Source organism: Lipotes vexillifer, unplaced genomic scaffold (assembly GCF_000442215.2).
Source record: "Lipotes vexillifer unplaced genomic scaffold, Lipotes_vexillifer_v1.1 scaffold135, whole genome shotgun sequence".
In the NCBI taxonomy this organism is placed as follows: domain Eukaryota; kingdom Metazoa; phylum Chordata; class Mammalia; order Artiodactyla; family Lipotidae; genus Lipotes; species Lipotes vexillifer.
Genome location: NW_006774574.1, coordinates 435928 through 450951, shown reverse-complemented (window position 1 = coordinate 450951; position 15024 = coordinate 435928). Strand labels below are relative to the sequence as shown.

The 15024-nt window shown below is 36.4% G+C and overlaps 1 protein-coding gene across 2 annotated transcripts in view; it reads left to right on the top strand.

Annotated features, from left to right (window-relative positions):
• The window catches only part of ABCC9 (ATP binding cassette subfamily C member 9), a 145975-nt gene extending 131904 nt beyond the window's left edge, over positions 1 to 14071 (top strand). The window contains exons 32-38 of one of the 2 annotated variants that reach the window (XM_007449372.1): positions 606 to 736; positions 1485 to 1563; positions 3423 to 3531; positions 4881 to 4984; positions 7215 to 7348; positions 9386 to 9448; positions 13934 to 14071. In XM_007449372.1, the coding sequence (XP_007449434.1) occupies positions 606 to 736; positions 1485 to 1563; positions 3423 to 3531; positions 4881 to 4984; positions 7215 to 7348; positions 9386 to 9448; positions 13934 to 14071 (758 nt within the window). Of the gene's footprint in view, positions 1 to 605; positions 737 to 1484; positions 1564 to 3422; positions 3532 to 4880; positions 4985 to 7214; positions 7349 to 9385; positions 9449 to 10156; positions 10295 to 13933 lie in introns of those variants that run through there. The other variant, XM_007449371.1, reaches the window with a different exon arrangement.
• The last annotated feature ends 953 nt before the right edge of the window (positions 14072 to 15024 follow it).

The following is a 15024-nucleotide window of genomic DNA, read 5'->3' as shown; positions in this document are numbered from 1 at the left end:
TATTTGAACCACCTTTCCCTACCTCTTATCCTTTAAGATTTCATCTCAGGCACCGTCTCCACTTGAAACCCTCCTGGAACTCTTGGGTTACCACCATCTCTGCTCCCAGAACACCTCAGATTGGCCTCCATCACGTGACTCTCCCTGCAGTCCTGTAGGGGCTAACTCACTTGCGTCCCCCGGCACAATGAGCACCTTGAGGCATGTCTTCCATCTCCATATTCCCAGCATCCTGCACAACACCTTTCACATTTGAAGCATTCAAATATTTGATGACCAACTGAGTGAACAAATGAATCCATTCACAGATGAACCACCATGAATAGAATTGAGTGATGGAATGCTGGGAGACATGATGCCCATTAATGCTCCAAAACAGACACATAAAAGCTATTTTTAAAGTTCTTAATCAAGAGGCTTTCACTCTAAATGAAATTTTAATTTAAAAAACTCAGAACTTGGTTCAGTACTACTTTCGATTTAGAAAAAAATTATGTGTGTATGTATAAATGTATATAAGTATGTGTGTGTTTCTTTCTACCTCTCTCTCTCTGTCTCTGTCTCTGTCTCTCTCTCTCTTCCCTTACCCCATCTCCACCCCCTAGATCCTTCTCAAGTTCCAGAACACTGGCCTCAGGAAGGGGAGATCAAGATTCATGATCTGTGTGTCAGATATGAAAATAATCTGAAGCCTGTTCTTAAACACGTCAAGGCTTACATCAAACCTGGGCAAAAGGTATGGAATTCACTGCCATTTGATTTATTTCATTCCAACCCTCAGATAGAACCACTCCATTACCACCTGAGCTCTTTAGACATCCCAGCCAACCACAGCCTCACTGTGCTCCCATTATATTCCCTACACTTTATAGGTCAGATCATTTGCACAAAAGAGAAAAGGGAGAGAGTGGATCCAGATAAAATACACATTCTCTAAGTTGTATTGCCATTCATTCATCTCCCATGAAGATCAAGAATGTGAACAATAGGCATGTTTTTCAAAATTTCTAGCTTTGGGCTCATGACCATTCCAGATATCCCCTTGAGAACCTTTGTGTTTGTATTAGCTCTAGTCCCAAAATGATTTATTTTAGTTATTGTAAAAAGAGCAAGTGTGCAGAAAAAGGGACTCATTTTACATTTTGTTATAAAATCATCACTTCTAAGATAAAGTGGAACACTTGTTTGCTAGGTCAACAGTATACTACATGCAAACATGAAGCCACAAAGGTAAAACAACACACCCACATAGAAAGCAAAAGAGTTAGAGTGGAATCATTGAAGATTTGTTGAAGACCCCATGTTTTTAGCTTAATAATGATAATTCCTAAGGGAGGTCTGAGAAGAAAATGATTATTTTAATGTAACTGTTTACATAGAGTTGCAGTTTCATCATGGTGTCTTACCTAAGGTAAAAATACTTCTGCCTATTTTCTATCTTTTGTCTGAGTCCTCTTCTCTCTGAGTGACAGTTGATTTCTTAGGTGGGCATATGTGGTCGCACTGGCAGTGGAAAGTCATCGTTATCTCTGGCTTTCTTCAGAATGGTTGATATATTTGATGGTGAGTTACTAACTAAACTTTTTCATTAGCTGTGTGATGCTCTTCCTTAAAAAAAAAAATGCAACATCGACTTACCTAATCCTGCAGAAATAAAAAGTAAATATTTATAAGTACTCTGTATCCTGAAACCCATGATCTGAGACAGGTATCCCAGATAAACAGTCTAGGAGTAAAGAAAAAACATAGAATTGGGGAAATAAAATTATTAGCCCTAAACTCAGCTCTAGATATTATTATTAGACCATTCTATTAAATTGGTAAAATGAAAACAAGACCATCCATTTTGAATAGCAACAGATAGAGGTGGCATTTCAAGAGGAAGGAAGAGAGAAAAAGACTGTCTCGCTTCCTGCAAACTAAATATATATATATATGTATCTTTCCATCAAAGGAATAAAAAGAAGATAAGTAATATGCATTTTAATTTTGGTGCATGACTCTTACCATCATCTTCTTAATAACATGGTTTAATGCTGTTGAGCATTTTGTTAGGAGGCAACCATTGCTGTAAAGTGCCAAGCACACATTGACAATATACAAAAATATTTATTCATCCACAAAATTATTAGTAACATCGAACATGGAAGTAATCTAATCTTTGCTTGTCATGATTTAGTCTGTCAAGTGGCCTATAAATAGGCCAACACATATGCCATCTTGAATGAAAGGAGATCCATCAGCTCAAGAAGTACTTAACTATTATTATCTGTAATGATTGTGATAATGGTGATAGTACCTCACATTTTTATTGTCCTTGACAGTTTATATTATTTAATTTAATCTACACAACAGCTCTGTGAGATAAAGAGGTCAGTTTATGAACAACAAAGTTGAACTGTGGTCATTGCAGGTTCTTTGGGGTTTAGATTCAGTGACAGGGTAAGTATCTGCCTCTAGGTGAGCAGCTTGCTCTTTCCATGGCTGGTAATAAGACATAGATACTTTAAGGATTTTCTGTGGGATTTGCATTATAAGCCAATTACATGATCCAAAGACAATTGATTGAAACTTTTCATTAAAAAACTGTAGTTATGATGAAACAGATTAGCCATATTCTCATGAGTCCAGAAACATCATTTCAGGCCCCATGAGGACTATGATGACTGTTTTTAATACCGTTATAGGTGACTGAGATTTTAATAGATAATATATTAATCTTGAAAGAAAGTTTCAGCTAACATCTTGCCTGCTGTTGGGTCTAAATCCAGCTGGAAAAGGGACTCCAGTTGCCATTCTTCTCTGGGCATTCTCATCTCATAGGGCAATATTGTCTTTGCACAAAGCGATATGATAAAATAAATCTATCAGGGAAAGGCAAGGACGTCAAGATTGTGCAAGTCTATGTACAGTGTGGAAAAATTCACCAAAATGTGATACCTATGTCATAGAATTTACTTTCTTACTTGTAATGCACTGTACTGTTCAATCAATAAACGAGTGAATAAGACGGACAAAAATGCCCATCTTCAACGATCTTGTATTCTAGTTGCGGGAGAGAGACAATAAAAAAGATCAGTAAATGTATATAGAATGTCCTGTGAAGGAAAATAAAGCCAAGAATAGGATAAAGGAATATTGAAAGGAAGAGGACCACTGAGGAAAAAAAGTACTTTTGGTTTGTATGAACCACATAAACTGCATAAAAAGTGGAAATCCCTTTAGGAGAAAATACATAAGAGCAGATATCGCCGAAATGTATATTTTCTGTAGAGACATATCATGATGTTTTTAATACTTAAATGGAAAGCTTCCTCTTCTGAATTTCAGTTCTGAACTAGGAAAGTACTTCCAATTTGTAAACAGATATTACTTTACTCGTGATTTTACTACATGCCGCCATTTTTGTTTTTCTTTAACAGGAAAGATTGTCATTGATGGGATAGACATTTCAAAACTGCCGCTGCACACACTGCGTTCTAGACTTTCAATCATTCTGCAGGATCCAATACTATTCAGCGGTTCTATTCGGTAGGTGACGTATTCATCAGAAACTCATGTGCCTCAGGACTTACCCTTTGGCTCATAGGAGGGTTTTACTCAGAATTGCTTTTCAGGTAGGTGTGAAAGTTTGTCACCAAGATGATGAGGTCAAATGTTCTGTCCCACAGTTTGGATTGGGGCACCTAGAGTGGCTAAATTAACCTATAGAAGCCCATCCTTTGTGCCTCCGGAAGTTCATCTCTTCTATCCGACCCAACAAACGTCACTTTTTCCTCTGTACTTGGGGATAGTGATTCTTGGCAGACATTTCCGAGGTGTCCACCCTACAGACACCCTGCCTATCTCTTGTGTGTCTGGTCTGGCCTCAGCAGATATTGAGTTTGGTTAATACCTTGAGTCCCTCCCATCACCCACAACTTCTCCTTCTGCCGAAATTGCTCTGAAGAAGCTGCTACAGCCTTCTCCATGCCTGGCTTGTGGTTTCTCATGAAAAAAAAAAGAATGGAGGTATCTGCTCTTTGCTAGGTCCTTTAAATATTGATATATCATCTCATCAAATCCTCAGAGCACTGCTCTAGTGTTCATATTATTGTCCCCATTTTACAGATGAGGATTTTGAACCTCAGAGAAGCTGTAGCTTGGCCAAGTTCATATACTTAGTAAGTGGTAGCACTGCCATTCCAAATAAAGTTTGTCAAACTCCAAAGTCCACTGTGTCATCATCCACCAGATCATGGCTCTCATTCCATCCACCCTCTGTTCTCTCTTGCTCCCCTCCTCTATCTACTTAACTGCAAAGTATTTGCCACCTTTTACTAAATATTCCTTGTCTTGAAGAGAAGATGTATGTAAGATTGCTCCATATTCAATTGTAAAATTACTTTAATTAAAAGTTCTGGGCGTATCAGATTATTTAGCAATATTATAGTAAATCTATATCTCTGAATATATTTATTATGAATATTGTTATTGTGGTTGGTACAGCACTCATCTGAAATAGCATTGCATGTTCCCATATATATTTATGTATTTAATGTCAGTTCTGTAGGAATAATTTGCTAGACACTATTCAAGTTATATTAAACATAATATGAAACTAGATGTATCCAACTTAATGAATTTTATCAAATCTTATCATGGATTTAAACTTACTAATGATATCATCGAAAACCATTGCCCATAACATTCAGGTCATTCATTCACCCATCAAGCATGAATTGAATGCCTGTTCTATCCTAAGCACTGTTGTAGATCCTGGGCATACAGCAGTAACCAAAACAAATAGGATTTACATTTTAAGGAAAGAACAGCAGTAACCAAATGTACATTAAAAATCATTTTTAAAATTTATCCACTAATTGATTTTTTTCCTACAGATTTAATTTAGATCCGGAGTGCAAATGCACGGATGACAGACTTTGGGAAGCTCTAGAAATTGCTCAATTGAAGAATATGGTCAAATCCCTACCAGGAGGTCTAGGTATATTTTCTAAATGATACATTTATTTTTTACATATGCAATGAATTGTACATATCTACATTTTTTGCTGGAATCACATAATTCTAGTGTTAAATCTCCTTATATTTAAAATAATCTCCTAAAGGTCATTAGGACAACTTCAAAATCTAGTGTTTTTGCAGGGAGTGCAAGAGGATGAAACCTTATAAGCTTCTGTTCTAGGCGAGCAGGCCAAAATATTCCAATTAGTACATTTATCTCTTTAGTCTTTCCACCATTGATGGATATAGATCACTTTAATTAGAATGTTTCCTTGTGGTCATTCTGCTCACATGATTTACATGATCGCTTAACCCTCAGTAGGTAGATAAGAGGACTGAAAAGGCTGTTAGGTCCAAAAAGTACTTGATGCCATTTAGAAGCAGGTTTTTTCTCCACAGTAGCAGCCATTTTCTTTGCTGCCAGGAGGGCATATTCCTTTTACTTACATAACATAATTTTTTGGAAGACATTATTTTCTATTACCTGGCTGCAGGATCAGTTTGGGTACTTGTGTAAGATATGAAACATGTACTCAAACGATCCCTGAGTTAAATTCAGTCCCAGATATAGTATAATTTCTAGCAAATAACCGATGATAAAAACAAAAGAGCAATGTGAATAACGAAAGAACATGATTAATGAAACAAGAGAGAGTTCACGATATAGTCTTTATTCGTAAAAGTGTAGTTTTGGACTTCTGTTTCCTTAAAACCTGAACACATTTAAGAAAGCGTCGGAAAGATAATGGTTGGTATTCTAATTTTAATACATAATATGTAGTTGCCAAATTGATTGTGTTGTTTGGCATCTAGTTTTTTTTTTTTTTTGATTAACCCACAAAATAAAATGATGTTTGTTAGTTTATTTGGGAAAGGAGACTCAAAAACAATACCTTTTATGATTATAATTTAGTCCCAAGGAAAAGGCATCCCACAAACGAAATTGAGGCAGCATGTCTTTAAGGATAGTTTTACTGACTTTGCCTGTGTCACCGTGGGAGTAATTGCAGAGGTCTGGGTGAACTTTCCCATAATAATTTTTGATGTCTGCTCTGGAAAGCCCAGCAAATGTACTTGAAAAATTGAAAAGTCTACTTGCGATAATGCTTACAGACCTTTTGTCCCTGGTACTTAGAGACTCTGCCCTCCCCCCATTAATAATTGGAAAGGCAGACGATTACATCTTTATAGTTCTCTTCACTAACATGAGACCTGCATGTACCTGTTTTGAATCATGGGCATAGTATTTGGGGGTATGGTACAGTGTAAGCAACAGGGAATTGCATTTACACTATGTAATTGAATAGTGTTTATGCTCATTGTCTTAATAAAGATTACCTCAGTGGTTTGATAATGATCTGGTTCATGCCAACTCTAGTGAAGAGCATTCATCATGCCCCGCTTCCTTTTTATTTATTATATACATTAAAATTTGGAGAATAGATGCATAGCCTCCAAGCGTGAGAAATTATAAGAATTTGATGCAGTGAGGCAATAATCAATAGAAATTTCCTCTTAGAGCCCTACTAAAAAGTGTTTGAATCCTAATAATATAGATTATTTTGGAAATAGAACTTAAGCTAAACTCACAGTAGTACTTTATAAAATGTGGTGGAAACCAAAAAAAAAAAAAGAAAAAAAAAAGAAAGAAACTATAATGAGGACATAACTCATTTATCCATGCAATAAAGTTTCATTCAGCTACTATGTCAGATGCCAAGTGGTAAGTACTGGGGATACATTGATAAACAAAAACAAACCCAGTCCTTACCCACTAGGAGCTTAAAGTCCAGGGGGATGATATAATGGAAGGAGAACAGGTATTGGAGTTGAGAATATTCTGTTTCTTATCAAGCTCTACTACCAGTTAAGTAGGTGATCTTGGGCAAGCCAGATCATCTCCCTGGGCCTTGGATAATTATATTAAATAATCTCCAAGGTCTTCCAGTCTTTAAAATGTTTAACAGTATTTTATATCCTACTATAAGGAGGGAATTTACCACCTGTTTTCAAACACAGGGTGACCCAGGATCATCTTAATTTTCCCCAGTTAAAGTTCCTCTTTGCTTTTCCAATATGAAATCCTTGCACCAGTACAAAGTGATATGCAGCATGTTCTTGTAGGACATAATGTGTTTTCCACTACTTTGCCCAAGGAAAATGTTTGTATCATTTCTTTAATGATGTCCTTGCTTCTTTTTTTGATTTAGATGCAGTTGTCACTGAAGGTGGGGAGAATTTTAGTGTTGGACAGAGACAGCTGTTCTGCCTTGCCAGGGCCTTTGTCCGCAAGAGCAGTATTCTCATCATGGATGAAGCGACAGCTTCCATCGACATGGCCACAGTGAGTGCATTATCGAAGCTTCTTTAAATTGATGAGATGAAGAAATGCATGTGAAAATTACAATTTATTTTTCCTGATTGGATTCTGAATGCTCAGTACTATTGTTTTGAGTATCTTCTCAGCCACCTCCTTGATCAACCAATGATACAGCACAACAGAATTTCAGTAAAGGAGACTTGACTCTTCTTTTAAAGGACCTCCTATTGCCAAAAAACATCATATAAATTTGTCATCACTTTTTTTTCTAGTTTTATTTTATTTTACTTTATTTTTCTCCATTCTACCTCTTTTTATTGAATTATAGTTGATTTACAGTGTGTGTTAGTTTCAAGTGTACATTAAAGTGATTCAGTTATACATACACATATATCTATTTTTTTCAGTACCATCACTTTTTGATAAATCCTCAAAACAGTAAAATTCCAGGGCTCAGCTGATGAGAGTACTGTACTGTATTCAAGTATTCAAGTGTTGTGTCATGGAAATTCTAAGATGAAGTATGCAAATCTCTATTTAATAAAATCTATTGATAATCGAAACCAATCATTTTCTGATGCAATTTGAAGATGGAGTCATTAAAATTAATGTTGGCTAGAATTAATAATGGCATTCTCAATGTATTCATGGTAACGAGGCAGAAACTTTGCCTTTTGAAAGAAATCATTTAAAAGTGTCAAATAGGGGGAGGGATAAATTAGGAGTTTGGGATTAACATATACACACTATTGTATGTAAAATAGATAATCAACAAGGACCTACTGTAGAGCACAGGAAACTCTACTCAATATTCTGTAATAACCTATATGGGAAAAGAATCTGAAAAAGAATGGATACATGTATATGTATAACTGAATCACTTAGCTGTACACCTGAAACTAACACAACCATTATAAATCAACTATACTCCAATAAAAAATAAAAATTAAATTTAAAAACAGTGTCAAATATGTCCAAGAAGGATCTGTCTGAAAGGCTGTGATTGAGTGCGGAAAATATCACATTGAACTGCTATCAATTAATGTTGTTCTTATAAAAGTTAACTTGACATTAAAAGTTTGGTATCAGAAAGGACAAAAATAAAAATCTTATTTCTCTTCTTACTGTACACTTTAGATTGAATAAAACTACCCAAAAAGGTGAAACAGTTTCAAGATTATTAAGAGCCATATATATGGAGGTGCTAATTTGACATCATTTATTTGTATTAAGTAAGACTAATCAGTTAAAGTACCTATTCAAAGGTTATATATAATCCCTCTCAGAGTTAAGACAATTTAAAGCAATGAAATAGTTTCTAATGAAGCCATTTCACTAAGTAAAAACATAAAAACATCAAAATTAGTATTAATTACTAAGTTCTTACAATATTGTGGCTTATTGTAAGGATAGTACTGCCTCGGTAAAGATGAGAGAGAGAGAAAGAGGGAGAATAAGAATGAATTAATTGACAATAAACCATGTGATTGGAAGAAATAACTCCTTCACTTTAAGACTTAGGTAATCGAGCTTTTTTTCCCTAGAAGACAGGTAGAATCTTTACCCAGGACATCTTTTAAAATATAATGATAACAATGGTTTGTGGTGGGAATAAAAATAGTTCCTGCCTGGAATGTACTTCTGTGGGTCAAAATCCAAATTTTTAGCATGTACTTTATTTTTTCCTTTTCTGACACAAAACTTAACACTATTTTAGGGTTTTATTAGTTTTGAATGCATCCTTTTGATGGCATAACTCAAGTGAGCATTTCCACACCCATTTGGTTTCATTTTCCTCATTCAGTTTCCTGGCAATAAATCTATCAGTCATTCCTAGTTGATAAACTGAGTTTTATTTGCATTTTGAAGACACTACAGAAGCCAGCCGGAGCTTGCTGCTGGGCACTGCTCCCTGTTAGGCCTTCTGCAGAAGACTTAGCAGTGAGAGTTCTCAGAAGAGATTGGGCATGTTGAAGCATCGTTCTTGGGGACACAATATCAATATTATGGCAAGAGAAAGTAGTCCAGAGAAAATTCAGACTCTTATTTATTTTTTGGCAGGAAAACATTTTGCAGAAAGTGGTAATGACAGCTTTTGCAGACCGCACCGTTGTTACAATAGCTGTAAGTATGGGCGACAGAGTTGATTTACTCCTCTTTGGTTTTTCTTCCAAGATTCAATATTCTTTATTTTTGAGCAATTAAAATATGTTGAATCATGTATTTCTCTGCTAATATTTCTGTATCTGTACAAAAAAAAGAAACAAACAAAAAAAAGAACAGCTATGCTTTGAAAGCCTTTACACTGTTTTTTTCCAAGCTGTCTGCTGTACCTTCCTCTGCTAGGTTACAATGAAAGAACATTCTCAGTCTCGGGATTTCAGCAGGTCATGGCCTGTACTTTTTCACCAGATACAGATGGCAGTTCATATGGGATTATTCTTTTTTTTAATAATCGAATTGTCTGATGATCAGTTTCAGAAGCAAAATTCATTGGTTTGACTCCCTAGTCTGCTACTATTTGCACTTAATTTCTGTGTTCCTATTTACTTAGCTGTTTGCAAAAAGACGATGAGACAGCTGTTCTGCCTTGCCAGGGCCTTCCTCCACAAGAGAAGATAATCAAATTGAAAAAAATGCTTAAATCTTTGTAATGCCCATTATAGTTTACTTCAAAGAGGCCATGATTTTGTCTCTTCCTCTTTGCAGATGGATGGATTCTTATTGACATATAGGCTTACACTTAACAGAACTACTTTTTAAATGAATTGCTTAGACATTTTCCCTCTTGCTGACTCTTTTCTCTTCTTTCCGTTTTTCTTTTCTCTCCAGCACCGTGTCTCTTCAATCTTGGATGCAGGCATTGTTTTAGTCTTATCTGAGGGTATATTAGTGGAGTGTGATACTGTTCCAAACTTGCTTGCTGTCAAGAATGGCCTCTTTACCACTTTGGTGATGACCAACAAGTAAACATCCTGAGCTACTCTGCCAAGTAGCCCATTCTCTGGTAGTTATCTTACCAACCTCCCCCCAGTAAGGCCGAGCAAAGGCAGAGATTAGAGGGGAGGGGAAGAGGATGTTCTGTAAGCGTCCTTAAAGTACCGTACACGTGATATTCCTTACCTGTCCTGAAGAATGCATTGTTTAACTTAATAATTACTTAAGTTTAACAGTTGAGTCATAGGAGTTATGTATGGAGTGCTTGCTTGCGCTTCCAGTTTTGTGAATGATTCATGGGAGAAAGGATACCTTTTGAAGTGCAGCTTTTCCAAGGTGGCTGGAAATGATTCCCCATCAGGGCCCACCTTCTGTAAACTGGGCCTAAGTAAAAAGAAATCCACTTTCTCTCACTTTCCCAGTGAACCCTGTGATTCTTTCTGCCCTGGAGTTGCTTGATTTACTCATTCACACTAAAGTGTGAATGACTTAATGGGTGAGAGAATTGGCTAACTTGAAAAATGTTTCTATAATATTTTCCAGAATTTTCTCACTGAAGAGATGGGGAGGAAGACCTTCCTGCTCCCCTGAAAAAGGCAGGTTAAAAGGGGAAAAACAGACCTTTGTTTACTCAAAGAACTAGTTTTCTTTACTCTGCATGAAGCATGGTATTGTTGGGTGCTCCCATTTAGTCAACACCTGAAAGATACTTGAGCATAATTTGTATTTTTTCATCAAGAAATTATGTTCTCTTACCTGATTTCTGTTCTCCTACATTCACTGTTACTTTTCTGTGTACTTGTATATCTTTTACCCATTCTTCATTTCAAGACCACCAGTGTGGAGGTGGCCACCAGAATACCTAGAGTTCTCTCCCCTGGACACAGAGAAAGCTGTAGAGAAGAACAGATTACAGTGGGATCAACTCTTTTTACCAGGCTTATAGCAAGGAGAACTCCACCAAGTTGTGGTAGACCCCTTGTACAACAATCCTCAGCTCTATGAAGAGTAACTATTTTTCCTTCCCTGATAAAAGTTGTTCTGTTACTTTTGGTAACTGCCGCTGAAAATTGTGGAATAACTTTAAAGATAACTTTCTCAGGCTTCCAAAAAGCAGTGCTCATACCCCAAAATAGTGCATGGCATTTTTTTAAGGAAGGTGATCTATTCTTCACTCTTGATGAAATTAATTTCTCTGGAGCATTTTGAAAATTTCATCATTGCTATGCCAATTGATACCACACTTCGTCAAGTGAAAAATACTTTGGAGTAATAGAATAAACACTTGATATATTTATTTCTATAGGCCAAGTTTTTCAATATTTTTAAAAGTAAACATTATTTTATAATATCAAGGCAATGTTTATGATATTCTGTTTATGGATTTAGAAGCCAGGTTTTTTTAATATCTATGATATGGTTATTGAAGAACTAATTTTTTTGAAGGAAATGCATAGCAGCTATTAAATAGCTCATTATGTTTATTTTTTTTCTAAATGCATGGGGATGCAAGTGGCTCTGGTGCATTCTCAAAGATAGGTAAACATTATCCTTCAAAGTGTGATAATTCCTAAATATATACCATTCATTACCTGTATTTAGTGAATGATGTAGGTTTGTCTATGGATGTTGAAAATAGTGGTGAATGTTCTAAGCTGTCATCTTTATCACATTCCATATTCATGTTGCTTTTCCCCTCTAGTTGTGAGTGCCAGCCAGGATTGCTTGCTTTTCTGAAAGCATGAGCACTGAGACTACCCCATCTGCATGGCTCAGGGCAAGTGATAAGCCTTTGCTTCTGGTGATAGCTTTAGGTTGGACTTTGGATTGTTAGGAGAAGACACTTTGGAAGACTGTGTATCGGCTAGGCAAATGATATTTCTAGGTTCGGCAGTCCCATCTTCATGCTGATGTTTTGACCTGTTCAGTCCAGGTCCAATATGATGGGCCCTGGCCACATGTGGCTATTGAGCACTTGAAATGTGGCTGGTCCTATTTAGAGGTGTTGTAAGTGTGAAATACATACTGGATTTCAAAGACTTAATACTAATAAAAGAAAGTAAAAGATCTCATTAATAATTTTTATATTGGTTACATGTTGAAATAACATTTGGGGTATATTGGTAAAATACATTACTAAAATAAATTCCACCTGTTTATCTGTGCTTGTAAAATGTGGCTCCTAAGAGATTTAAAATTACATGTGCCTCATATTTATGACTCACATTATATTTCTATTGGACAGCACTTATCTTAGCAAGAGTAGTGAAAAGGTCCACTGCAAAGACTTTTCCCTTGTAAGTCCTAACGATAAAACAATTATAGTAGATGACATTTATTATTTGCTCATATGTATTAAAGTCCTGAATTTTTTTCTACATGGATTATCTCATTTGATCCTCACCACCGTTCTCCAAGGCAGGTACTATGACGACCACCATTTCACTGATGTGAAAGGTGAAGCATACAAAAGTTGTTTGTTGCTCGAGATTGCACAACCAAAACCTGAGTCCATTCTTAATTCAGAGCCTTCATTCTTTTTTTTTTTTTTTTTTTTTTTTTTGCGGTCCGCGGTTCTCTCACTGTTGTGGCCTCTCCCGTTGCGGAGCACAGGCTCTGGACGCGCAGGCTCAGCGGCCATGGCTCACAGGTCTAGCCACTCCGCGGCATGTGGGATCTTCCCAGACCGGGGCATGAACCCGTGTCCCCTGCATCGGCAGGTGGACTCTCAACCACTGTGCCACCAGGGAAGCCCCAGAGCCTGCATTCTTAACCATGATGCTAAGAATGACAGGTGAACAATCCTCTAAGTACCAGATCCTCCCAACAAAATGGTCTGATGGCAGAGTGGAAATATCTCACACTTTGAAGTTAATAAGTCTGGTGTGGTTGCTGGTTCTGCTACTTATTATCTGTGTGATACGCTTTTGCTTTACCTCTATGAACCCCAGCGTTCTCCCCTATAAAGTGGAGAGAGATAACACCCACATTCGAGGAATGTTCTGATGATTAACAAGTAGTTGTGTGGAGTACCTAATGTATAATATATGCTCAGTAGGTGGTAGCTTTTATAATGATGAATTACTAACACCAAAGCTTCTCTCCAGAGGGTACCATGTGGGAAGAGAGAATGAATGAGTGGCAGTGATGTCTAAAGGCAAAGAGACAGCATGCCTACCTAAAGTCCTGGATAATTCATTTTAACACTGCATGCCAGAATGGACTTCCCCAAATGGTCTTCAAGAATTGAACCACCTTCCAGAGTTCTTCAAATTGTGTGTTAGCTCACGGAATTATTGACTCTACTCAAGAGATAATTTTACTCTAGATTAAACTATAACCCAACTGGTTCACGATGACTCTTCTTATCATTTAATTAATTAACAAACATTTGTTAGCCTACTCACATTTCCATGAAAATGATGAAACTACTATATTAGCTACACCCAATTTAATACAGCCTATATAAGACCATACTGGCCGGTGTTTAAAAGTATGTAAATCAATCATACTTTAAATAAGAAAGAAAAAGAGGGCCTGTGCTTCTTGCACCTCCTGGCTTCCCAAGATAAAGAAATGTCCTTGAATAATCAATGAAATATGCATTTTCCCTTGCTTTGGCTGGTGTCCTGAAATTTATAACGAATACATTTATTCTTTTTTCACTCACAGCATCGGGTTCACACTATTCTGACGGCAGACCTAGTTATTGTGATGAAGCGAGGAAATATTTTAGAATATGACACTCCAGAAAGCCTCTTGGCCCAGGAAGATGGAGTATTTGCTTCTTTTGTTCGTGCAGACATGTGAAGGAATGTCTTAAAACCATATGTGTATTTAAAATAATGCTGTCATAACCTCCTTAAAGGATCATCAGCTTGGCCTTTGGAAAGTGGCATCTTAAACTTTTATATGCTTTTGTGAAGCTTACTTGTTATGTTGTGGAATTTTGTAGTTAGTAACAATATCACTTTACCAGTGAATATTGTGTTTTCTATGTTGACATTTATTCTTCCTGGTTTTTTCTTTTGTTTTGCTTTCCAAGCTATTGCTGCTTAATATGTTTATTACTGATGCTTTTTTCTAAAGGTTCAGCCCTATCACCTTTAAGAATAACAGGTTGTATTAAGACATGTAAGCTACTTTAAGTGGTAAATCAACTGCTATGTTTAAGTCTGGTAAATATCTCTCAGGCATAGTAGTTACAATGAGTGTTCAGTATTATTGTACTCTGATTTATAAGAATATATTTTCCTTTTTGTTGGTATCTCCAGATGTTATTGGAAGAAAATAAGAGGTAGACAGCTTTTCTACTCAGTTAGAAAGTGAAACACTCAAATTCATTATCTGGGGTCTGAGAATATTTTCTGTATTCATTAACATTAGTGATACGGATGCTTCTTTTAGCAGTCTCTTTTTTTCATCTAAATTGTTTCCTGTCACCAAGAAGTCATCACATTTATAATAATGCTGTAAAGCCAAAACCTTCACTAGAAAGATCATGAAAAGAGTTTGAAAATTTGACAAATTATACCCAAGGTTCCATTTTTCCCTGTCTAGTAAGAGGAGATTTCTTAAGATATCAGGGATATTGTGCCCTTTCCAGACTGAAGTTCAAAGAGTAATTAGGCTCAACCTTTCAGTGGCAGGTCAGCTACATCTTTTTATGGTTTATTTAATCATTAGATGTGATTATGATCCTCAAGCCCTAAAATTCCACATTATTCAAGATTAGGGAGCGTAGGCAAGTGGCCTTATTTTCA